This window comes from Schistocerca serialis, chromosome 2 (genome assembly GCF_023864345.2).
Source record: "Schistocerca serialis cubense isolate TAMUIC-IGC-003099 chromosome 2, iqSchSeri2.2, whole genome shotgun sequence".
NCBI classification, from domain to species: Eukaryota; Metazoa; Arthropoda; class Insecta; order Orthoptera; family Acrididae; genus Schistocerca; species Schistocerca serialis.
Window position 1 is genome coordinate 647,514,461 of NC_064639.1, and position 27,688 is coordinate 647,542,148.

The window sequence follows — 27,688 nt, forward strand, 5'->3', positions numbered from 1 at the left end:
TCAGTACTCTGTCAAACTCTTCACGCAGTATCATATCTCCCAATTCATCTTGATCTACATCCTCTTCCATTTCCATAATATTGTCCTCAAGTACATCGCCCTCTATATACTTCTTCCACCTTTCTGCTTTCCCATCCTTGCTTAGAACTAGGTTTCTATCTGAGCTCTTAAAATTCATACAAGTGATTCTCTTTTCTCCAAAGGTCTCTTTAATTTTCCTGTAGGCAGTATCTATCTTACCCCTAGTGAGGTATGCCTCTACATCCTTACATTTGTCCTGTAGCCATCCCTGCTGAGCCATTTTGCACGTCCTGTCGATCTTATCTTTGAGACGTTTGTATTCCTTTTTGCCTGCTTCATGTAGTGCATTTTTATACTATCTCCTTTCATCAATTAAATTCAGTATTTCTTCTGTCTCCCAAGGATTTATACTAGCCCTCGTTTTTTTACCTACTTGATCCTCTGCTGCCTTCACTACTTCATCCCTCAAAGCAACCCATTCTTCTTCTACTGTATTTCCTTCCCCCGTTCTTGTCAATCGTTCCCTTATGGTCTCGCTGAAACAACCTCAGGTTTAGCCAGTTTATCCAGGTTCTATCTCCTTAAATTGCCACCTTTTTGCAGTTTCTTCAGTTTTAATCTGCAGTTCATAACCAATAGATTGTGGTCAGAGTCCACATTTGCCCCTGGATATGTCTTACAATTTAAAACCTGGTTGCTAAATCTCTGTCTTACCATTATATAATCTATCTGAAACCTATCAGTATCTGCAGGCTTCTTCCCTGTATATAACCTTCTTTTATGATTATTGAACCAAGTGATAGCTATGATTAAGTTGTGGTCTGGGCAAAATTCTACCAGGCGGCTTCCTACAATCGAATTCCAGTCACCCATGACTATTAAATTTTCGATACCCTTCATTATCTGAATAATTTCTTTTACCTCATCATACATTTCTTCAATTTCTTCGTCAACTGCACGGCTAGTTGGCATATGGATTTGTACTACTTTCGTAGGTGTGGGCTTCGTGTCTATCTTGGCCACAACAATGCGTTCACTATGTTCTTTGTAGTAGATTATACGAACACATATTTTGTTTGTTCATTATTAAACCTACTCCTGCATACTCCCTATTTGATTTTGTATTTATAACCCTGTATTCACCTGACCAAAAGTCGTGTTCCTCCTGCCACCGAACTTCACTAATTCCCACTATATCTAACTTTAACCTATCCATTTCCCTTTTAAAATTTTCTAATTTACCTGCCCGATTAAGGTATCTCACTTGCCACGCTCCAATCCGTAGAACGCGTTTTCTTTCTCCAGATAACGACGTCCTCTTGATTAGTCCCCGCCCGGAGATCCGAATGGGGGACTATTTTACCTCCGGGATATTTTACCGAAGAGGACGCCATCATTAACATTATACATATCTATTTGACACCTAATATCTTCACTCCTTATATGGCCTTAACTAGTAAATTCCAGAGAAATTTTACTGTAGCTGCTTGTAGTTAACGTTAATCAACTTGTATGGGAATCCACGACTCACCCCAGTATAGCATTACAGGCGTAGCCATGTTTAGTGACATTTTAATTCTGCTATCTTCCATATTTTGTTTTGGAATGTTCTGTTTATCATTCCACATGTTGATTGATATTTTTTAATTTTATTTTCTATATTTTGTCTATATCACATCCTAAAAAATGAATTTGGAGACCTCCTCAGGTGGAGCATTATTTTCTCATGATGAACTGTGATTTTAATTTTCTTTACTGATATACGAAAGTTATACTGAGTAGTTTATACACTATTTTTAGGTAGTGCATTTTCAGTTTTTTTCAAAATGGTTATGATATCTGCATGCATGAGAATATTAACAAATTCATTTTCATTACTCGGTAAAAAAAAAGAAAAAGTCAGACGAGGGCCTCCCGTCCGGTAGAGGCTCGCCTGGTGCAAGTTTTTCGATTTGACGCCACTTCGGCGACTTGCGCGTCGATGGAGATGAAATGATGATGATTAGGACAACACAACACCCAGTCCCTGAGCGGAGATTACTCGGTGAACTTGAATTTACTTCGAATCTCCAGTTATTACGCAGTCGTTTATATACACATTAAATAAGGTTGATAGCAAGTTACAGGCTTGTTCAATTCCATAATTGTTAGCGATTTCTTCATTGTTATTAATGCTAACTTTTGTTGTTATTTTTATGTCTTTTTATAGCTTTAGAAACTTGTATAGGCTATGTACAACTCCACTCTCTTAAAAACTTATCAAAGTCAATAAAAGCTATGTATGTCTATAAATTGACAACTCTTCGTATTTCTGAAATTTTTACGGTAAATATATTACTAACGGACAAATGGTCTTTCCAGATTCCAATTTGCTTTACCAAAATGGGGAAGCAGTTGTACGATTTTTGTGCCCTTATTAATTGTTTTGAAATCTTTTATGGGCTGGGATCAGTGCACTGATTGCTCTATAGATCTTACACTAGTTTCTTTGATCTTTAAAAAAAACTGATATCATTCAGAAATTTGTCCAAGATATGAAATCACCAAAGGAATAGACTTTCTTAATAATATCATCTGGTCAACGTGTTATCCTGTTTTTCATATATTTTAAAACTACAGGCAATTCTTCTATTGTGATTGTATCCACAGTAATGTAATCTCTTCTTTCAATCCTGAATATTCTCTTTACCACAATTGTTTATAAAATTCTTTTCACTGATCTTCATTAATTTTAGTTCTGCGATATATTTCTCTCGTCCACACCAATTGCAAGGGACCGCAACGCTAAAAACTTTTTAATGTACAGTTACGAAATTCCGGCAATACGTTTGTCTAGGTAACGTATTTAAGTGATTAAAATTGGAAGATAACAAGACAATATAAGCGCAACATAAGCCATTGCAAATGTGACATGCTGTTACATTAATAACCCGTGTAACGGTCTGAATTTTGAATGCAGGAATGCAAACTCGACTACATTTTGATGTAAAGTTGCTGGGCGTTAGTTTGTGAGGTGATGTTCCACACCTGTTGAACGTGGCCGGTCAGCACGGGAAAGCTTAATCCTGTTTGTGGATGACGTTCGAGCTGTCGTCCGATGTTGCCCCTTATGTGCTCGTTATCGAGTGGGCTAAGGTAATATGTTGACACTCTGTAGAGCATGTTAGGTTACAACAGCCTATTTGAGCGAGAGTTATCCTGTTGGAAAACACCCCTGGAATGCTTTTCGTGAATGATATCACAACAGGCCGAATCACCAGACTGACGTACAAATTTGCAGTCAGGATGTTTGATGTTTGGGATAACCACGAGGGTGCTCCTGCTGTCATACAAAGTCGCACTCGACGCCGTAAGTAGAGATTTAGCTCCAGTGTGTCTAGCAAGCAGATAATTTTTTCAGGCCCTCAAGTGGCCTCTTACTAACGAACACAAGACCATCACTGGCACTGAGCTTGAACTAGCTTTCATCAGAAAACACAGCAGACATTCATTGCGCCCTCCGATGAGATCTCGCTTGACTCCACTGAAGTCGAAAATGGGGTCAGTGAAATGCACGCAACAGGGCGCTTGGCTCGGAGCTGCCCTTGATGTAATCGGTTTGTAACACTTCATTGCGGTCACTGTGATGCCAGTTGCTGTTCTAATTGCTGTTGCAGATGCTGTACGGTGCCCCAGCGCATACGCCGAACACGATGGCGTTCCCTCTCGGTAGTGCTACATGGCCGTCTCGGGCCAGGTCTTTTTGCGTCCGTGCATTCTCGTGATCACCACTGCCTGCAATTATTTACGGTGGCTACATACGTGTGAAGTCTTTCTGTAGTAGCACAGAAGAAACATCTAGTATCTCGTAGCCCTATTACACGTCCTCGTTCAAACTCACTGAGGTGCTGATAAGGGTGACTCGTCGCCTTTTAGGCATCCTTGACTCACATTAACTCACATCCAATCTCAAAGGTAATCAACTGTCACGACTGTTACATCACGTATTTAAAGCAAACCTGATTTGTATCTTCATAGTGGCGCTACTAGCGCCACTATTATCCGACTGACGGAAATTGGAATAGACATCATCTTTCAGTTGTTGAAACACGCTTGCCAACTTTCGTTTATGTCGCACAACTCCTTTTTGGCTTTGCGATTTTCATTTTCCAATAGTGTATTTAAGTATTTCATTAGGTAACAGTCAAATTTTATCTCTCATATGTATCATGTTCTACTTTCTTTATAAAATGATTCCAAAACAGTGTGCTAGCGTAGTTATTTATTTGGCATGGTTCCATTTTTGCTTATACTTCTTTTAAGTTTCTGGAGCTAATTTCTGAAACGCTGTCATTTATGAACCGAACCGTCTTGGACAGTCACAAAAGTTCCAGTATGGAAAGGGCATTATTTGTCGAGCAACGCTTATGTCGTGGAAATTCTGTATTACTGAGCACGTTGTTATTACCAAGACAGGACAACATTCTAGAGTCCATCACTTTCTCCCTCTAAATGGCAAATGAGAACAATATTTTTTGTTTGTTATTTATAAAAGACTGAAAGAGAATCAGATTACAGCCTCTGCCGCCACGTGGACATCTCGAGTTTACGAAAACAGATCACGTACATCTTGTAATGACGAGCTGTTTGTCGTCAGATTACCCATTATCATCAAACGATGAGTGAATCTAATCTCTTGCTTTGGTCTTAACTGCCAGCAGATGTCACGACAGTGTTATCAGCCGCACTGATCATCGGTTATCTTCAAGGAGACAGTTTGGTGGTCATGATCCGAATTTTTGGGCTAATATTTCTTTAGTTCTGCAGAAGTATAAAACGGGTAGCCTACTGACGCCCATCGCCCAGTTCAGGACAGTCGAGGCTGCAGCCATGTTGTCCGTACTTTGCCTGCTGGCAGCCTCGCTGGCCGCCGTCAGCGCCCAATGGGACCCCAACGTGGCGAACGGCCGTAGCGCCATGGTCCACCTGTTCGAGTGGAAGTGGGTGGACATTGCTTCCGAGTGCGAGGGATTCCTGGCGCCCAAGGGCTATGCTGGCGTACAGGTGAGACAGCATCCTCAGATACTTGATGCGAAACTCCTTGATACTATAAGTATAATAAGAAGTAAACGGCCTCTGCATTTTTCTCCCATCATCGGTCTTCTGACTGTCTGATGCGACCCGCCAAGAATACTTAGCGCCCTCAATTATTTGTTGGTCATATTCCAATCTCTGTCACCCGTTACAGTTTTTACCAGCTATAGCTCCCACTAGTACTATGGAAGTTATGCATTGGCATTTCAGCTCATGCCTTGTCAACCTACACCTTTTTCTTGTCAGTATTTCCCACATATTCCTCTTTTCACTGCTTCTGCGGGGGCCTTCGTCATTTCTTATCTCACCATCTAATTTCCAACATCCTTCTATAATAGCACATCCCACATACAGGGCGACAATTATTGAATTATATCAAATAAAATCGTCATTCTGAAAATTTTGGGTTAGGTCTTTCAAACTGCTCTGTTGGCCGCAGGACATAATGGGAATGACAGGTAGTATGCGCATACGCACGCACCATCTTGTCGTCGGCCATCTGCTCATGAAAATGTCACATTGGCCGCATTTGGGGAACTGAGAATCCGCAATTCGTGATCGAGAAATCTCTTCACCCTCATTTCGTGACTGTGTGGTGTGCAATTTCATGTAACGGAATAATCGGCGCGATATTCCTTGATAGCAATGTGACTACCGTACTGCACGTGAAGGTTTTGGAAGATGATTTCATCCCCAGTATCCAAAGTGACCTTAATTTCGACAAGATGTGGTTCCTGTCAAGACGGAGCTCGACCCCATAGAACCAGGAGAGCGTTTGATGTCCGGGAGGAGTACTATGGGGACCGCCACTGGCATGGGCCTCGATTGGCCGCCATGTTCTCAGGATCTGAACATATGCGGCTCCTTTTTGTGGGGATATATTAAAGAAATCATAGAGCAATAACCTCAAAACCATTTCTGAGCTGAAAACAGCCATTCAGGAAGTCACTGACAGCATCGAAGTTCCGACACTTCAGCAGGTGACACAGAATTTCGGTACTCGTCTGCGTCACATCATCGCCAATACGGCAGGCACATTGAACATCTCATAACCTAATCCTAAAATATGTACTGACGTTTGCATGTTCAATAAACTGTCTGCACCCCGTAGTTTGTAACTAATTTACATTTTGTAAACGTAGGCTTCCGCGGCAGTTGTCACAGTTAGCAATACAACATGAGGAAGGCATCTTGCAATAGTCGTCGAAACGCCGGAATTTTATAGTTGACAGTCCGGCCACAAACCCATAAGAATTTTACTGACTGTAATTTACGTCTTTTTCCATATAGTTCAATAATTGTCACCCTGTACATTGTTTCTCTTCTCTTTCGGTTTTCCCACAGAACACGATTTACTTCCATACAATTCAATGCTCCAAAAGCATATTTTCAAAAATTATTTCCTGTAGACAAGGGCGATAAATGATACAAGAAGAGTTCTTTAGGCGAGGAACGCTTTCTTTGAGTTTGTTAACCTTCTGTTTCTTACCTCCTGGGTTCTTATGTCGTCTGTTATTTTACTTGCAAGACAGCAGAATTCCTTCGCTGTCGCCAGCGAATCTTATCACTGATATCCTTTCGCCCTGAATTTTAATCTCGCTCTTGAACCCTTCTTTTATTCCAGTCATTGATTTTTCACCGTACACGCTGAAAAATAGGAGCTAAGGGATATATTCCTGCCATATTCCTCTTCCTATTCCAACTGCTTCCTTCTACTTCTGCAGTTTTATTATAGTAGTTGTGGTGTTGTTTGTCGCCCATCTATATTCCGAGGAAGGCCGTACTTCATTAGCAGGCATGTCTACATTTTCATCTACTTTTACTCTCTGCAATACTCCGTGAAGTGCATTGCTTTTGGTACCTCTCACAGTACCACATTACGGAGTTTTACGCCCGTTAAATTGGACTGTGGAAAGCAGGACAAATGACTGCTCAAAAAGCTTTGTACTCGCTGAAATTACTCTATTCTTGTCTTCGAAACCTTTACAGCTGCCATGAGTAGAGGTGGTAATATATTCCTAAATTCCTAACTCACTAACGGTTCTTGACACTTCATATTTAGCTTCATGTGCGGTAGAACGACTCTTTCCTGAGACGTCTGCCAGTTCTAGTCTCTCAACATCTCCATGACACTCTCCCGTGTTTCAAACCCGTGACCATTCATGCTCCTCTTCTTTACTTTCGTTCAATATCATCTATTGATCTTATTTGGTATGTGTCACACACACTTGAGAAATATTTTAGTACGGATCGCCACAGTATTTTGTATGTAATTTTCTTTGGAGACTGCAGTTTCCCAGTACCAAAGTCGAAATCCCTCATGTACATTATCTACGACTGAACCTATCTGATAATTCCATTCCATGTCCCCAGAAATTGCTACGCCCAGATATTTGTTTGGGTTAAGGGATTCCAACAGTGACTTATTAAAGTAGAGGTTCACGTTTTCACAAGTAAAGGAAATTACAAATCTATGTGCCACCCTGAAAGCGAGATGTGAGCGGTTATTCGTACACTTTTTTTCAGATAGTAATTCATTACATTCGTCTGCATCATCTGGAAAAGTCCGATCTTACTGTTAATGTTCTACTTCAAGTCATTAATACTTAAAATGAACGATAAGGATCCCCAGCACACTTCCCTCGGGCACTCCTGAAGTTATTTCTAACTGTGTCGATGTTTATCCTATCAAGGTACTGTATCCTCCCGACCAAAAAATCACCACTCATGTCAAAAATCTTATTCTAAACTCATGCAATCGCACATTCTAACTAAATTTGGTATTGTACAGTGTGAAATCCTTTTCGAAATGAAAAAAAGGAAACTGCGTTTACTAGATTACCGTCGTCAGTTACTTTCGGGAAATCATCCGAAAAAACTGAGATATGGGTTCAGCAAGGCTGTTGCTTCCAGAATAAATTACGCTTGGCCTAGTTGACAAGGATTATGTTTCCAACGTTGGTACTGCTTTCGAATCAAATATTCAGTGGATCTTCTACAACGATCAATGACAATGATGAATTCCACATAACAGAAAATCACTCACGTCGGGTCCTTTCAGCTCGCTGCATCCATTTTACGTTTATCCTTCTCCGGCTGTTGGCACAGATTAGATAATATGTGAATATGTTATTTGGAAAGGAATATGACTCGTTGGTCGTAATTAGGGCCATTAATGGAAATTAAAACGACTATTTAAAGTAATTGGTTAAATAATAGGTTCAATCATTACGTGGTAATTACTACCGAAACTGTGATAGTTAGCACGAGCTCACTCATGACTGGCAAGTAACTTACCTCGCTCCTCCGCGGGAGTCCGTTTACATAGGACGCCACTTCACAACACCGAAAGTTAGTGCCAATCTGTACTCTACACGGATCTTCGTTCAGAATTACATAAAAGTGGAGCTCCCCGACGTTCTCAGTCGTAACTCTCTGCGACCAATTATATGAGTCAGCTTGTCTAAGTCTATCTGAAATTCCTTTCAGACACGAAGAACCATGATACTAACGTCTTTGGTATCTTCAGTTGATCTCACTTTGTGCATGCACAGTTTTTCAGTTTTGATTGATCGAATAATCAACGTCAGAATTGATAACATAGTGGATTTCATGTAGTTAAACCCCACACAAGAAGGCTTTCAGACATTATATGGTTCCGCAAAGGAACTAATGAAGAATTCAAAGTCTCTGAGGATGTTCCCATTCCAGCATTAGGAGGCGAAACTTAGGCACACAAGCGTGCCTTAGTTCACTGTCCATTTCCCATACAACTACAATAACCAAGGCTGTAATTTGATAAGATGCTACTGTTGTGTTAATGATAATGTATGGTAACAATTTTTAGGAGTTTATGTCTCTAGTTAGAGTGCCAATTCTGAAACGACTTACATTAACGAATTAAATCGTGCGGAGACGATAAACTGTATTTTATATTTAGCCAATGTCAAACATTGACGCCTTAACTGAATGTACTGTAAAAACATTAACAGTGGCACATCGAACGCGGCGTAACTACGGAAGGAAAAATTTCAGCAAAACACCTTAAAAGGATGAGTCCTCTTCCTGCATGCTGAAGCGGTCCAGTTTTGGTTGAGCCTACATAGGCCCACAAGATCATCCAGCAATTATTTTTACGTTTTATCCTGGGATCAAGTTAGTCGATTCTGGTTGTTCAAAAAATACGTGACATTTATGAGTAATTTGAAGAGAAAAGTTTTACTTCATTGCAGGTATCTCCGCCCAACGAATACATGGCCATCACTTCCAACAACAGGCCTTGGTGGGAGAGGTACCAGCCTGTCTCCTACAGGATCGTCAGCCGTTCTGGTTCGGAGGCCCAGTTCACTGACATGGTGAACCGCTGCAACAACGTCGGCGTACGGTAAGTAAGAAAAATAAAATTCTGTTGCAGTTTTTCGTATTCCACATAACAGTACATTATCTACATCGGACGGAGTGGCCGAGCGGCTCTAGGCGCTTCAGTCTGGCACCACGCGACCGCCAAGGTCGCAGATTCGAATCCCGCCTCGGGCATGGATGTAGTTAGGTTTAAGTAGTTCCAAGTTCTAGGGGACTAATGATCCCAGAAGTTAAGTCCCACAATGCTCAGAGCCATTTGAACCATTGAAGTACATTATCTAATTATCAACATTTAGTACTGGAGGTAAAGAAATTACAGTAAACACTGTCGCACGTGCAATATGGACTACTTCTGTTCGCACGTCTTAGTCATTTGTTGTATAGCATCGCTGTACAAGTATAGGGTGTACAGAAAATGAACTCCAAACATCTAGTGGTCGTCTGGAATCATCTTTGTAATGAAGACACAAGGTCTTAACAGTTCACTGCTGTTGTTATTTCGCAAGTCAATAGCCAAAATTGTCCTTCAGTTTCACCAATCCACATACCACGTAGAAACTAAAACGGCGAAACTCGAAAACATGCTTTCAGTCTTAAAGATTACCCGTAAAGGCTATAACCATTGTTTCATAGTGTCAGATAATTTGTGGTTCCTGATAAAGAGAGCAAGAAACAGTGCTACAATATCACAACAATTGCAGAAATTTTTTTTGAGTCATCTGTTTTCTGACTGGTTTGATACGGCTTGACACGGATTCCATTCCTGTGTCTACCTCTTCATCTCATAAGAGTACTTGCAACCTACGACATCAGTTATTTGCTGGATGGTTAACAATCTCTGTCTTCTTCTATAGTTTTTACCCTCTACTATTCCCTCTAGTACCATGCCAGTTATTCCGTGATATCTTAATAGATGTCCTACCATCCGGTCCCTTCTTTTCAGTGTTATCCATATATTCCTTACCTCGCAAGTTCTCCGGAGATCCTCCATAATCCTTAACTTATCCGTTCATCCAATTTTCAACACACTTCTGTAGCACAACTTCTCAAATGCTTCGCTTTTCTTCTCTTCTGGTTACGATTGCCCTTTTCACCAGCGCTAGTCTGCTCTAGATGTGCTCCTTGCTCCATCCACAACGGATTACTTTATTGCTTAGGTAGCAGAGCTCCTGAACTTCACCTTCTTCGTGATCATCAATTATGATGTCAAGATTCTCGCTGTTCCCTTCTGCTACTTCTCATTTCCTTCGACTTTCTTCGATTTACCCTCAACCCATATCCTGTAGTTATTAGGCTGTTCATTCCATTCAGTATATCATGGACTTCTTCTTCACTTTCACTGAGGATAGCAATATCTTCAGTGAATTGTATCGTTGATATCCTTTCACCTTGAATTTTAATTCCACTCTTGAACCTATCCTTTATTTGCTTCATTGCTTCTTCGATGTACAGGCTAAACAGTAGGGGACGGAAGATTACATCCAAGTCTTACACTATTTTTATTCCGACTACTTCGTTTTAGGTCTTCAACTCTAATTGTTCCCCCTTGGTTCTTGTACATATTGTGTGTTAGCCGTCTTTCTCCATAGCTTACCGCTACTTTTCACAGAATTTCGAGCTTCTTGCACCATTTTTCCAGTACGACAAAGCATATACACATGTCTATATTTTATCTTTAGTCTTGCTTGCATTATCAGCCGCAGCGTCAGAAACTTTCTCAATGGCTTCACAAGCAGCCCTGTATTAGGATAACGAATGTAATTTATTTCTTTGAAATGCAGTGAAACAGACGAAGAGAACGACCTGACTTCTCTTTTGTTAAGATAAGGTTCTGGACAATTTCTCGTGTGCGGGCCATTTTTGCATTAACTTGAAACAAAACTGGCTGAATCATATCTTAGACAAAAACGTTACTGTTCGGAGTGGAACTACACTAAGGTGACAAAGCCGTGGGATAGCAATTTGCTCATATACATATGGGCGGTAGTATCGCTTACACAAGGTGTAAATTGGCAGTGGGTTGGCGGAGCAGTCATTTGCAGTCAATTAATTCATGTGAAAAGGTTTTCGACGTGATTATGACCACAAGAAGCAAATTAAGAGTCTTTGAATTGTTGGAGCTGGATTCGTTAGGGAATTCTATATCCCGCGATTGAAAGTGTCAAGAGTACGCCGAAAATAACACATTTTAGGCATTACCCCTCATCACGAAAAAAGACAATGGGCGATGGCCTTCGCTTACCCACCTAAAGCAGCGGCGATTGCGTAGATTTGTCAACGCTAATAGAAAAAAGACACAGCTCGAAATAACGGTTGAAATCAATGCGAGACGCACGGCGAAGGTATCCGTTGGGGCAGTGCAGCGCCATTTGGCGTTGATGGGTTAGGGCAGCAGCGCCACTCCTGAGTTCTTAATCATATCGGTTGGACCCTAGACGACTGGAAAACCGTGGTCTGGTCAGATGACTTCCGATTTCAGTTTGTACGAGCTGATGGTGGGGTTCGGGTGTGGCGCAACCCCACGAAGCCATGGACTCGAGTTGTCAACAAGGCACTGTGCAGGCTGGTGGTGACATCAGAATGGTGTGGGCTGGGCTACAGGGAACTGACTGCTCCTCTGATCCAACTCAACTCATCATTCATTGGGAATGATTATGTTCAGCTACCTGGAGGCCTTAATGTTCCCTAACAACGATAGAATTGTCACTGGGCCACAATTGATCGCGATTGGTTTAAAGAACTTTGGACAATTCGAGCGAATAATTTGACCACCCAGATCGTCTGACATGAATCCCACTTAATATTTATGGGACCTAATCGAGAGATCAGTTCGTCCACGGGCAACACTTTTTCAGTTATGGACGGCTAAAGAGGGCTATAGAGCAGCATGGCTTAATATTTGTGTAGTGGACTCCCAATGACTTATTGAGTTCATGCCACGTTGAGTTGCTGTACTACGCATTACAGCAGACGGTCCGACACTATATTAGGAGGTATCCAGTGACTTTTGTCACTTCAGTGTGTATTGGTGTACAATGATAAGTGTTGTTGGGCACGTTGCAGGATCTACGTGGACGCGGTGATCAACCACATGAGCGCCTCGTGGAACGGCCTCAGCGGCGTGGGCGGCAGCAAGCCCAGCGGCTACAGCTACCCGGACGTGCCGTACGGCACCAACGACTTCCACCAGCCGCCCTGCACCGTCAACAACTACAACGACGCCAACAACGTAAGTGAACAGAAACCCTTGATGAGGTCATTGCTAATTGGTCGTATTACCCTACCTTACAGAAAAGGTGAAGCACTCAGAAGGGACGAGGAAATTGAATGGAACTTCGTTCGTAAGGGCACGTGATGTTATTTCAGTAATTATGAAACTGAGTCAAATTTATGAAGACCTAGAGCAGTATAAGCCCACTTATCGGCATGATGCTGCACCCTCCTCTGGCCTGGATGCGAAGGCTGACACGGTTGGTTATGGCCTCCCGTGAGGCAAGCTGGTCGGCAGCTGTTTATAACTAGTGAAGAGATTTTAAGGGTGAATAATGATCAGAAAAGCGGGGAGGGAAGGTTTTCAAAATACATACAAAAGGGGCAAATAAGGTGCCGATGAAATTATTCTGTTTAGGGTTAAACCAACTAAATTAACTTTCTTTGCCTCATTTACGAGCTTCTGTTATACTGGATTGTTGTTGTTGTGGTCTTCAGTCCAAAGACTGGTTTGATGCAACTATCCCTGCTAGTCTATCCCGTGCAAGCATCTCTGAATAACCACTACAACTTACATCCTTACTGTATTCATCTCTTGGTCTTCCTTTACTATTTCTACCCCTCCGCCCCCCCCCCCCCCCCCCACACACACACACTTCCCTCCAATACTCGCCTCATGTCTCAGAATGTGCCCCATCGACCGATTCGTTCTTTCAGTGGGGTTGGGCCACGAATTTCTTTTCTCCCCAGTTCTTTACTACTTCCTCATTAGTTACGTGATCTACTCATCCAATATTCGGCATCCTTCCGTAGCACCTCATTTCAAACGCTACTATTTTCTTCTTGTCTAAACTGCTAATCCTCTATGTTTCACTTCCATGCATGGCTACACTCCATTCAAATACCTTCAGAAAAGTCTTCCTAACACTTAAGTCTATATTAGATGCTGACAAATTTCTCTTCTTCAGAAACGCTTTCACTTTTGTTGCCAGTCTACATTTCATATCCTCTCTACGTGCTGGCCAAAAAGCAACACTCATCTACTACTTTAAGTGTCTCGTTTCCTTATCTGATTCCCTCAGCATCACATAATGTAATTCGACTACATCCCATTACCCTTGCCTTGTTGTTGTTCACGTTCATCTTATATACTCCTTTGAAGACAGTGTCCATTCCGTTCAACTACTCTTCCAAGTCCTTTGCTGTCTTTGCGATAATTACAATTTCATCGACAAACCTCGAAGTTTTTATTTCTTCTTCCTGGACTTTAATTCACATTCCAGATATTTCTCTAGTTTCCTTCACTGCTTACTCAATGTACAGATTTAATAACATCAGGATAGGCTACAGCCTTGTGTCACCCCTTTCTCAACCACTGCTTCCGTTTCATGCCCCTCGACTATTATAACTGCAATCTGATTACTGTACAAGTTGTAAATAACCTTTCTGTTCTCGTACTTTATCCCTGTTACCTTCAGAATTTCAAAGAGAGTGTTTCAGTTAAATTTTCAAAGCTTTCTCTAAGTCTATAGATACTATAAGTGTAGGTTTGCTTTTCCTTAACCTATCTTCTAAAAGAAGTAGTAGTATCAGTATTGCCTCACGTGTTCCAATATTTCTCCGGAATCCAAATCAATCTTCCCCAAGGTCGGCTCCTGGATTACATATATCATTTCCATGTTTTTGAAACTAACCCTGGCGCTTTGAGATGAATAGCTCCTTACATACCGAGAAACACGGCTCGGCATCCACAGGAGCCAATGAAACATATCTCGTCACCACCCTAAAAGAAGCTGAATCGAAGCTGCAAAAGTTTACACACCTGGATTTTTCTCCATATTGAATTGGTTTTTGTCTTTAGCAGATCCATCAAGGATGTTCCTAACACTCATTTATTTCTTGCACTGATCCTCCTCCTCCGTACCATCTTTTTCCAAACTCTTTAATCACATCAGGGAAATACTTGTAGCCGTACACTGCAAAAAGTTCCAACTCTAGGTCTTTGTTGTTGACTAATTGTTGGGCTACTTAGATGACTGCTGCTTCCATTGAGTCTAGAGCAGATATGAAGTCTTCGATTTTACCAAAGTTTCCACACAAGAAATTATCCAAGTAATTCAGCTTGTTGTGACTGGAAGCGGTGAAAGGTGGAGCCCCGTCATTTCTTGACACGAAACTTGACGGCTGAGATCCTTTATCAGAATCATCTATAGAGCTAAAATGAAGTCATTTGTGACGCATTAATTCTTCCTGATGCTTTCGCAAACACGGTGAAGACCACGTGCACTACATGTACATGGTTGAGGTGGGGTACTCGTTCTTCAACTGTCGGAAAACCAAAAGCGTGTAGTGTGCTTGATTACTCATCACAAGCCTGACTGTTTTGTATTCTATGACCACTGGCCAATGGTTCACACAAGAGTCGTTGAAAGATTGCATTATCGTACAGGCATTTGTCACTTCCAGTTCTCAGTTTAAAGAGCATTGATTTTACCTAGCCACCAGTAATGGAAAAACCAACACATTCGAAGTATACCTTTGCAGCCCATCAGCGGTTTCATCTAAAACGAGTCCTACTTCATGTTTGCCGACCGCTTCCTTTATTTTCCTTAAAATGTTCTTATAACCGTTACTGGCCTTTGTGTGTACTTGTCAAGAAATAATTCGAATACAGGATTGTTTACGTTGTGGACTATAGTTCTTGAATGGATTAATACAATGGAAAGATTCGCATTAAACTCGTTCAATGAACACTGCTTTTCAGGTCCTGAAGCGAAGGCTTATACCAGGAGAATTTGCTAAGGTTTCGACTTGCGAATTTCATTGTCTTTTAAATGTTTATTGTTCTCGATGTGCTGGTCTATTCTGTTTCTTTGATGCTTGTCATCGACTGCAATGCTGATTTCGTAGGTGGAACATCACAGAATGATTCCGATTCTTTAATTCTTCTCGAAGTACACAAAACGTTTTTTTTTTTAACTTTCGGCATAATTATGTCGTAAGAAATCCGTTCTGGTAAACACTAACACGGCGAGCAAGACAGTACACAATCGATAGATAGGAAACGTTAAATACATGCCAGCACTAACTGAATTTAGGTTTCAACTGTTGCAACATCATAGTTCAAATTTTATTTCGTTTTACAGCTGCAGGTTTACCATTGTTTCTGAAGTTAACTATTGTTGCTGATGGTGGCCGTTGTTGTCGGGGGGTATGAAGAATTACTAGTGCTTTCCATAAATTATATTTTAATATTTCTTAATTATTGTTGGTTTATGATCAAACAAAATCTTCAAGACCTATTAAAGAAGAGAAAATGCTTAGCCATGGAACTGAAGAGAACAGGTGCAAAATGTAGTAATTTCACAAAAAGATGCATCAAATTGTCTTTATTTTGCTTCATTTCATGACCCCAAAAGCAAATATTGACCTGGTGGTGTGAAAATAGCTCTATTTTTGGAAAGGTGGTGCACCTTAAAGTCCAGGAGTCTGGCACTGCGACAGAGCTGATGTCTGTGCTGGTCCCATACATATTCTGTGGGAGACAGATCATTACAGCGGGCCACGGAAGTAGCATCATGCAGTCAGTTTATAGAGCCACTTGTCATATGTGGACGACGATTGTCCTGTTCGAGAGGTACCCGCCGAATGATATCATTGTACGACACACAGTTCGGAAGATACGCACTGAGATGTGTGGAAAAGTAGCTTTTGCTTAGAACGAAAATACAGACATTATACTCACCAAGTGTGTAATAACAAGAGCACGTAGGGACGTCCACCAAACTTTAAGCACAATTTAAAACAATTTTCTAAACTATTTCTACTTATTTACTGTATTTAACAGATGAACTCACTCGTAAAGCAGTCAGAAGTTTGAAGCTCTTCCGCACATGGGAGAACGAGTGTTTAAATAATTTGGGGTTTACTTATGATGTCTAGATTACTAAATCTGCAATTGCACTCACCAAAAATAAGAGGAAAGAAAGAGGAAACTAGTTTTTCATAAAAGGTTGATACAAACCTTTCTCCATTAATTTTTATTAGTTTTATTTTTATTTTTTTAAAGAAGGATATAACCGCCATTTGACTGAAAGATATGCTATATTATATGATCCAGATTTCAGACTTACGATAGTACCAAGTTTACAACTGGAACAGATGAATATACAATAAAATTACAAATAGCAGAAAACTAGGAAAATTGGTGGCTATATCTTTCCGTAAGATTTATACGACTGTGGCTCCACATTAGGGAAAAATCATCTATTTTTATTTAGTGTTGCAGTCCATTTTATGTAACTGTAACCACGTTTCAAGTTTTGAATTTATTTAATTTATTCGTGTGAAGTGTTAATAATTAAGTGTTCCTGTTGCGGTAATGTGCTTTATTTTAGTTCACGACCGGTTTCGACTTGGGTACCGTAGCCATTTTCTACATCTACGTACATACTCCATAACACTGTAGATGCATTCCGCAGGGTACCAAGTACTACTACTAATCATTTCCTTACCCGTTCCACTGGCAATAAGAGCGAGGGAAATACCATTGTCTATAAACCTCCGTACAAGCCCTAATTTCTCTCATCTTATCTTCGTTGCCCTTACTCGACATGTGCGTTTCGGGAATTAGAATTATTTTACAGTCGGCTTCAAACATAGGTTCTCTAAGTTTTCTCAGTTGTCTTAAACGGCTCTGGCGAAGCTGTCATTTGTACTCAGGTGATTAATTTGAAACGGTTTCCGTAGTGATTATGGCCCCACGACGGGAATTAGAATACTAGTTGGAGGTAGACGCATGGGATGTTCCATTTCGGAAGTCGTTAGGCAATTCAGTATTCCAAGATCCACATTGTCAAAAGTGTATCGAGAATACCAACGTTCAGGCGTTACTTCTCACCACGCAGTGACCGGGGCCTTCACTTGCTGAGCGATAGCACCAGCGTATGCGTAGAATTCTCAGTGCTAACAGACAAGCAACACTGCGTGAAATAACCGCAGAAATCAATGTGGAACGTACGATGAATGTTTCCCTTAGAATGTGAGGCGAAATTTGATGTTCATTGGTTATGGTAGAAGGCGGCTGATGAGAGTGGCCTTGCTAACAGCATACAGCGCCTGCAAAGCTTCTGTTAGGCTCATGACCGTATCGGTTGGATCAAAGACGACCAGAAAACCGTGGCCTGGTCATATGGGTCCCGATTCCAGTTGATACGAGCTTACGGTAGGCTTCGAGTGTGGCGCAGATCCAACGACGTCATGGGCCCAAGTTGCCAACAAGGCACTGTGGAAGCTGGTGATGGCTGCGGGATGGCGGGGTTGTGTTTACATGGAAAGGACTGGGCCCTCTGGTCCTAATGAACCATTCATTGACTGGAAATGGTTACGTTGTGCTACTTGGAGACCATTTGCAGCCATTCATGGGCTTCGTGTTCCCAAACAACGTTAGAATTGTATCAGGTCGCACTTGTTCACGATTGATTTGAATGAATGCCTGCACAATTCGAGCGCATCATTTGGCCTCCCAGATCGCCGGGCGTAAATCCCATCGAACGTTTACGGGACGTAATCGAGAGGTCAACTCGTTTACAAAATGCTGCACTGGCAACACTTTCGCGATTACGGACGACTATGGCGACAGCGTGGCTCAGTGTTTCTGCAGAGGACTTTCAAAGACTTGCTGAGTGCACGCTACGTGGAACTGCTGAGCTACGCCGGGAAAAAGGAGACCTGACACGATACTAGAAGGTATCTCATGAATTTTGTCACGTCAACATGTAGATGAGCTACACTTTCCCAACATTCAATCAGTGAAACGAGCTAACCTGACGTGCTCGTTCCATTTCGCACTACTTTGCAATGTTACCACCAGATAATTAATCAGTGTGGTCGTGTGAAGCAGCACATTACTAATGTTGTAATCGAGCATTACAGGAAGGTTATTCGTACTCATCCGCAGAAACTCATATTTAGAGTAAGCTTCCATTTATCGTATCAACGAGAAATTATGTCTGTCATCCTGTATCTTCCTTCAGTCACTCCACGACGACGCCTTTCCGAACACGGCAACAGCGTCAGCAACAGCCGTAAATTGCAGCTCACCCTGTCCGTCCGTCCATTTATGTACTTACAAAACCTTGTAGTAGGTATGAACATTGTGCTGTGGTAAAGAAGCGTCAATGGTTGTTCGTTAATTTAGTACTCGGTTTCGGAGTAGCAGCTGCCTCCAAAAATGAAGAAAGTGATAATATGACAACTGTTCTCAAGTATTTTCATTTAAAACACCAAAAATGAATATAAAAACCTATCATGGACTCAACCTTTCCAAAACCGTAGGCACCACCAAAATATCATTATTGTGCTAAGTCGGCGTACTTCCACCAGATTCATTCTAAGCTATGAATTGTTGTCTATATAGAGTTAAGCCTTTAATATTTCTATGTTGCCAGTTGTATCGGTCCAAGACTGTGGTTCACACATATTTACGTCCTCTAGGTCGTCATTATCTTGTCATTTCTTTGAAACGGTTATTACCTTTAAAATATGCACTGTTGGAGGGAGATATTTGTGCTCCAGTTCTCTGTGTGACTGTGTAATTCTAGTGATGTGACAGTAAGATTGAGAATACCGCTTGTCTTGTATTTGTCAACTCATATCTATTTCACAGGAAGGAATCAATTGTCATCGAATAAATCCGTCTATTTTTCTGATTTCGTAGGTACGTAACTGCGAGCTGTCCGGACTTCACGACCTTAATGACGGGTCTGATTACGTACGGGGAAAGATCGTGGAATACATGAACAAGCTTATCGGCATTGGTGTCGCAGGTTTCAGGTAATAAAACTGCACCCATAAGAACTTTAAGGACCTGTCACGAAACATAATTTTTAAAACCAGGGAAATGGAACAAGGATTGAATAATGGATACAGATTGTATTTCCGATTCTTTCAAAACAATTACGCTTAATGACACTATTGTCAATGAAGGAATGATTTCTATATGTTTCGTAATTGATGCAGGATTGACGCAGCCAAGCATATGTGGCCAGACAACCTCGGTAAAATCTATGGCGCACTGAGCAACCTCAACAGCAACTACTTTGGCAGTGGCAAGCGACCATTGATCTACCAGGAAGTCATAGACCCAGGTAACCACTGAGACATAAATACGAGGATAGTCTATGAAAACTCACTGCTGTCAATTATTTCTATTTGAAGTCTTACAAAACATATCGCCACGTTACAGGTACTGAGGCCGTGAAGAAAAGCGAGTACGTCGGGATGGGAAGAGTCTGCGAATTCAAGTACGGAACAGAGCTCGCAAACTGCTTCAACAGGAAAAACCCGATGAAGTACCTTTCCAACTTTGGTAGGTAACCTACAATATCATCAGTTACTTACAGCATTATACCTGTCCAAACAGAATTAAACGAGTGTATGATTTCGTGCTTGTCCGTGCACACCATTAACGTGAATTCGAAACTCATTCCAGTCGTTACTTATGCATGAATATCGCTGTAATTTCTTTTCATATTTTCCGACAGATATTCTAATAAATAAATGTCACTTTTACAGGCGAAAGCTGGGGCCTTGTCAACGGAAACAACGCTCTCGTGTTCATCGACAACCATGACAACCAGAGGGGTCACGGTGGTGGTGGCAGCGTCATAACCTTCCAGAACCCTAAACTGTACAAGGTACACGAAATGTTCTGATGTACTAAAAGCCCGATAATTAATTCAGAGCGTAAAATGAAGTGTAAATAGTTTTATACTCAATCCTGTGTAACGTATACAATAAGTACACGACTGTAGGAAAGAACAATTCGTGAACTCGAAGCGCACTATTTATGGCTGTTCTCATATTCACAATGCGCTGAAAAATGGAAAACACCTTGTTTACCACCGTATTATTATTTCGAAAATTTAACGAGATGCATAAACTTTTTACTCTGATAACAGAAAACATTACGAAACTCCCGCTGTATTACTGTCTAACGCTCTACAAATTTGCGTTCGAAGAAGAGGGGACCTTTCACTGAAACCATAGTGTCGAAACCGTAGATACGACGTCCGTGTGGCGGGCAGGCTTCTAGGCGTTGGTAGATTCCGGAGATTCAATGGGGCGTGTCGTATCTGGCAAAGTTAGGTCCCAGCGATTACTTCCGGGAAATTTGTTGGAAACATTCTTACAAGTATTCTGCTCTGGGATTGAAATTCGTATTCGACAACACTTTCTGTGCCATCTTGTACTCCAACCGAGCGAGGTGGCGCAGTGGTTAGACACTGGACTCGCATTCGGGAGGACGACGGTTCAATCCAGCGTCCAGCCACCCTGATTTAGGTTTTCCGTGATTTCCCTAAATCGCTCCAGGCAAATGCCGGGATGGTTCCTATGAAAGGGCACGGCCGAATTCTTTCCCCATCCTTCCCTAATCCGATGAGACCGATGACCTCGCTGTCTGGTCTCCTTCCCGAAACAAACCAAACCAAACCTTGTACTCAAATCTAAGTATGTTCCTACAGAACACAGTACGAAGTGCCCACTGTCGGTCTGTTGGTGTATTGGTTTCGTGTTCCACCCCATATTGCGTCACAACATAGACACCTCAGAAGCTCGTAGTTTATGTAGTGCCATTTAGGTCTTTCCTCAGAATATTACAGAATTTCGTCCTTATTAACATTACTTACAGACCAAGTAAAACACGGGTTTGGAAATGATTGCACCGACCTTGTATAACAGACACAGTCACTTCTCTATAATTACACAAGGGGACTAGAGATACTAGTTAGTATCTTCCACATATCACACGAACATACCGTTTCTCGTTCACTGATAGTGTTTAATCTAATGTCTGTGAATAGAAAGCCAAACAAATTAGGCAGCAGTTGAGGTCTGCTTCATTTCCCCCTTGCATTGGAACACTCAGTGAAATATACCGGCCTCATGCAGATACCTGTCGCTGAATCTCTTACAAATCATTAACGAAAAATACAATCCCTCAGAAGATCCTGATTTATTTCCAAACCTGTCACTCCATCTTCTGTAAGTGCAACGGAGGCTAAATAAAGTGCTCATCTCTTCCGTCCATATTAGCACTACTTCCAGGATATAAACTGTAGGAGCTACATTACTTTCCTCTTGAAATTCGATCACAAGTTGTCTATCGTTTAAGATGCTCCGTAATGATGTCCACTTGCATGCTGCTGTAAACGCATTGTCATTCCGATAATCTTCTACGGAAGCGATGTCTTACAGAATCGTTTGCTTAATCCCTGTAAGACGCCAACGTGATCATGATCCAGATGAATCTGCGAATTTCTGAAATTCACTCGAAGTATGAATTGCTACACTGCGGTTCTGACTCTGTTCATAAATTTAGCATTGAATGCCTACAGTACAAATATTATAATGCCGACTTATGATAATAAACCAACTACCTGCATAACGCATTTTACATTTAATCATGCAACGTATGCTATCTTATAAGTTTCCTTTAATTTGCTTCTATGGTCACAATCTTTTTGTTTAACAGATTACCGGTTTCGGTCTTTAATGACCATCATCAGATCTGTTTCATAAAGACAAAGTCCTAATGTACTGCAGCCATAGTGGCATCGTCACTATGGCTGCAGTACATTAGAACTTTGTCTTTATGAAACAGATCTGATGATGGTCATTAAAGACCGAAACTGGTAATCTGTTAAACAAAAAGGTTGTGACCATAGATGTAAATTAAAGGAAACTTATTACATATACGTGTCCCTGTGTTTTTTCGCGACGATGTCGCAGCTTGTGGAACGCCATCTTACTGAAACTGAACTGCCTTACAGATGGCGAACGCCTTCATGTTGGCGTGGCCGTTCGGCTTCCCACGAGTGATGTCCAGCTACGAATTCAGCAGCTCAGATGACGGACCCCCACAGGACAGCAACCAGGCCATCATCACTCCCACCATCAACTCTGACGGCTCCTGCGCCCGCCCGTGGGTGTGCGAGCACCGCTGGAGGCAGATCTACAACATGGTCGGATTCAGGAACAACGCGGGAAGTAAGCACTCAGTTTACGGAGGAAAAAGTTTTCTTGAGCAGAAATCTACGGGACGTTACAAATCACATGGTTCTTCTTGTGGGGTGGACAACCGTTAACAAAAACTTATCGACGGGGCAGAATACAGAAAATATTATGTAGTAGTCTTGTCGTAGATGTTGCGATAGAGATGTGTGACTATCCGGCAGTTAACTCCCAAGCTACAATAACGTGTCGTCAGAGAATATTAAAATTTGCATGAGGGTAAGGACAAATCTCTCATCTGCCGGAAGGCTGGTTTGAGTATCATAATGCCCTAATAGGCACGGTCGCATTGGATATGGTCTACCGCTGCCTTCCTTGGACCTTTCAACTGCCTCACTCAGCCAGTTATTGAAATACCGACGGTTTAGTGTCGAAGCCGAATCACGGCACAAATCTGCAATTTTCACCAGCATTGTCAGATGTGAAAGGTGTGAGGAGTGATAAATAAAACTCCTAGGTCTGATCTGGGAGCAAACACGGCCTTTAGGACCCTTAGTCTAGTACTTTACCACTGCGCCACCGAGCGAAGCAACAGATCAATACTAATGCAACTACGGAAACAGGAGAAGCTAATCAAAACTCTAAGAATGTGTGAAGAGGTACAAAGGGTTAAATAAGTACTTCAAATGCATTTCCTTCTTGTTAAAAGTGGGTCGCACCATTCGGAAATGTGGCGTTCTATTAGTTGGTGTCGTACATTCACTTTTAGTGGGGCCATCGAATTCATGGATCATAAGCCGGTGCCATATGCGGAAGAGAATTAAGGCAAATGTTTATAATGGGTACGTTATAGATGTGGCAGTTTGATTTAGCAAATGCACCTCCTGCGCCTTATCCCCCTACTGACGCGTGATTCGATCGCCAAACAGCGATGGTTATTCAGTGTGTCTCAGTACGTATTGTGTAGGTCTCCTTGACAGCTTTGTCGACAAATTTGTTATTACAAATTTCCCTCGGTCTTGATGTTCAAGAAAATGTTAATTCCTTCGTTAGATGTAGCAGTGGAGGAAAATGTCTGGCATGGAATGGACTGATTTTTCAACTGGTTGGGTATAATCGACAGACTGAAGTGCACACATGGTGTGCAAATAAGTAATTTCAAATCTCGAAGACGTGTCCTAAGTTTCAGTAACTTAGGAACAAGCACAAATGAAGTTTATCAAATATTCTAACGAGCCACTGATGTCCTTAAATCACGTCTTTGCCTATAGAGAAACCAATTAGCCCTACTATAAATGTCCCACGATTCTGTACCTCTACATGACTTTCACTTACAGCATACTTAGAAATTAGTTGAAAAAATAACTGTAACGTACGGAAAACAACTATCATAGTTTTCCGAACTTATGATAAGTAAAAATAAGGCATGAAGAACAGAAACCAAAGCAGCAGTTTTTGTTGAGAAAGAAACATGCATTTACTGGTCAAGGAAGTATACTATTTTAATCTCAATAATGACGCTAGTAGTGGCAATGGATAACATCATGCCACTCTGGTACAGAGAACTCAAAGAAATAGATAGAAACCAGAATAAATAGTATTCAAAGGAGCATTATTTCCATTATTATTACGAAAATTGTTATAGTACGAGCGCATAATTAACTGACCTCTGCTGAATCTGCATAGGTGAATGTGTATCGGATCCGCATCCGGAACTTGCAATACATGTAAAATGAGGAGTGATCACCGCCTTATGCAGAGCTCCATTTCTTCGTTACCTCTGTACAAATAATGCAAACTCAGCCAAATAACGCCCCCCCCCATCCCCACCCCCCACCCCCCACCCTACTTGTATCACTAGCCATCTTGCCAGATTTGATACAGTTTATTATAATTATAATATTTGCCTCTGCAAAATACGTCCTCCTGCCTCAAGCAGATTTGACATGGCTTTAAGTTTAATTATAACACACACTCTTTGTAGAGGGATAATTTCACAGAGCGGATTTTTAGTATTTACTTTTACTCGATGTAACAGTACATGTAAAGCGCGTAGCAAGACTACTCACCTGAAGCCAAAAGGATGCGTATTAATTGTAACTTTTTCCTTTGTCGAGCATCACATTGAGTCTCTTGGTAATCTCTCAATGATAGTAATCGCATATACGATTAGTTTCTGTTTGCTAATACCGTTATATTATATTTCGTTTCAACAGCTACGACGATGGCCAACTGGTGGGACAATGGCAACTACCAGATCGCTTTCTCCAGAGGAAACACTGGTTTCATTGCCATTAACAACGAGGCCAATTCTGACCTGAAACAAACCCTTCAGGTAAATATTGGATCTACAGTGACAGAGAATTACTCATAGAACCAAGTAGCAGTTTAACAGTAATTGGCAATTTGCAGACTGGTCTGCCCGCTGGTTCATACTGTGACGTCATTTCTGGTGACAAGAGTGGAAGCAGCTGCACGGGCAAGACGATCACCGTCAACGGCGACGGAACGGCCTACATCGAAATCCCTTACAACCAGGACGATGGCGTCGTGGCTATCCACACCGGTGTAAGTAACCAACAGAGCAGCCTAGCTATTACAACTGTATTCGAGAGAGAAAGTGTTCCAGTTTTCACTTCTTAAGAAACACAGAAGTCTCTTAATGTCGTGTCAGACGTATTTTAGAGAACTAAAGGGTATACCAGCGTGGAGTACGTCACTAAATATTGACATACCGGTTGATCAAAAAGTCTGTATAAATTTGAAAACTGAATAATTCACGGAATAATGTAGATAGAGAGGTACAAATTGACACACATGCTTGGAATGACATGGGGTTTTATTAGAACCAAAAAAATACAAACGTTCAAAAAATGTCCGACAGATGGTGCTTCATCTGATCAGAATAGCAATAGTTAGCATAACAAAGTAAGACAAAGCAAAGATGCTGTTCTTTACAGGAAATGCCCAATATGTCCACCATCATTCCTCAACAATAGCTGTAGTCGAGGAATAATGTTGTGAATGGCATTGTAAAACATGTCCGGAGTTTCGGTGAGGCATTGGCGTCGGATGTTGTCTTTCAGCATCCCTAGAGATGTCGGTCGATCACGATACACTTGTGAGTTCAGGTAACCCCAAAGCCAATAATCGCAAGGACTGAGGTATGGGGACCTGGGAGGCCAAGCATGACGAAAGTGGCGGCTGAGAACACGATCATCACCAAACGACGCGCTCGACAGATCTTTCACGCGTATAGCAATATGGGGTGTTTTTTTTGTTATAATAAAACCTCATGTCATTCCAAGCATGTGTGTCAATTTTTACCTCTCTATCTGCATTATTCCGTGGTTTATTAAGTTTTCAAATGTATACTGACTTTTTGATCACCCGGTATATATGACAATGCTGGCAGCTTAATTTGCGATTTGTTTTCCAGGCCAAGCTGTAATATTTGGCATTCAGGAAGATTTGCAGCCGTTACTTCAACCGCTGGAAGAAACTGAAAAACCGAATGATTCAGTAAGGACTTCATCGACCACAGCCAAATTTCATCCCCTTTTATTGATTTTGAACGGAAAGGAAGAAACAACAAAAATAATTGTAGCCTGACTTCATTAATAAAATTTTCGCACTCTCAAAACTCGTTTTACTTTCTTGGGATTTTCTGTTCTGTTTTTGATTGCTTCACCATTTGAGCAAATTTACACTTGCTATTAAAAATTTTTTTTCGTTATTGTTGCGAGTACAGTGTCTTACCCATTTCAATTATACAGCTGTTTAAAGAAAAATGTTAACTGTAGCTTTGTAAAATAACGTATACTTAACACACAAAATGATAATCGAGCGGGAACTTAGCAGAACACACAATGGAAGAATGGGTTCCAGTGTAAAACGTTTTATTTACAGTTGCCACATTGATTGCTTCTTAATTTCTTGCTCCTCTTTTACAATTACATCAGACTTATATAACTATTTCATTGCACTACAGTAATAGATCAAAAACTAAATTCTCTGTTGCTATCTTCCTTCAAAACATATATGGCAACAAACGACTACCGTGTAGGGTGTTACAGGATGACAGAACTGCAGAGACGTCACACCTGCATACTCACCACCTAACTGTAAGTACGATATTTAGAAACTGATTATTCCACGAAATAAGAATAGCTGGTGTACAGTTTTATTTCATTGTTACAATGATATGTTTTTTCTTTTCTCACTCGCTGATCCATTTTGGACACTTGCAGTCAATTCTATCTAAAAGCTTCATAAAATGCTGTTGAGTGGAAGCAATTTGTCGGTTACGGACTTCAGCATATCACAAAATTTCAGCACAAACTGTTCAAACACATAGTCATAGCAGCAAAGATGACATGAGGAAGAATCTGTACCGCATATACAGGGTAGTCACAAATAGCCTCAAAAGCTTGTAATGGTTTGCAGGGGAGGTGGTGCTGAGAGATAATTGCTAAGAAGAGGACTGCAAATGGCTAAGACAAAGATTTCCGAGTTACTTAGCATTCAAGTCAACCAGTCAAGTTGAGCAGCGCGCAAATTCGAGCAACCTGCCAGAGGCGGTGTCGCCAAACGTGTTATTCCTTTGTTTTCCTTAAAAGCCGCAAAACGTATCTTTTGCTCACTTAGCTAACTTTTTCAGTTCAGAAAAAGGCATATTTTAACCGCTAAAGACCATCTAAGCACTTGGCGACTAACGGACACACAAATGTCCTTGGATTACTACATTTCAGCTCGTGCCAGAAGTTGAAATCGCATGTGCAGTGACCTGATTGGCTAATTTCAATGCTAAATAACTCGTAAACGGCGCAACGATCCAAATTTTTTGTCTGAACAATTATTTCTGAGTACAACCTCCTAACAACAGTCTTGAAAGCTTTTCGGGTGTTTCTGACCACACTGTGTACTTTTAGGTCCTGACATTGACCTTTTTGTTATTAAGACTTTCAGTCTTTACTCTAATGAAATGAGTTACGAAAATACATATTAA

The 27,688-nt window shown here is 41.2% G+C and overlaps 1 protein-coding gene across 1 annotated transcript; it reads left to right on the forward strand.

Annotated features, from left to right (window-relative positions):
- Positions 1-4,880: 4,880 nt before the first annotated feature.
- Positions 4,881-27,688, forward strand: LOC126456305 (alpha-amylase 1-like). The gene is made up of 11 exons (XM_050092056.1): positions 4,881-5,064; positions 9,327-9,478; positions 12,520-12,685; positions 19,385-19,500; positions 19,687-19,814; positions 19,913-20,035; positions 20,242-20,363; positions 22,500-22,716; positions 24,897-25,015; positions 25,093-25,246; positions 27,612-27,688. The coding sequence occupies exons 1-11, from the start codon at positions 4,891-4,893 to the stop codon at positions 27,686-27,688; spliced, it is 1,548 nt and encodes a 515-aa protein (XP_049948013.1). The 5' UTR covers positions 4,881-4,890.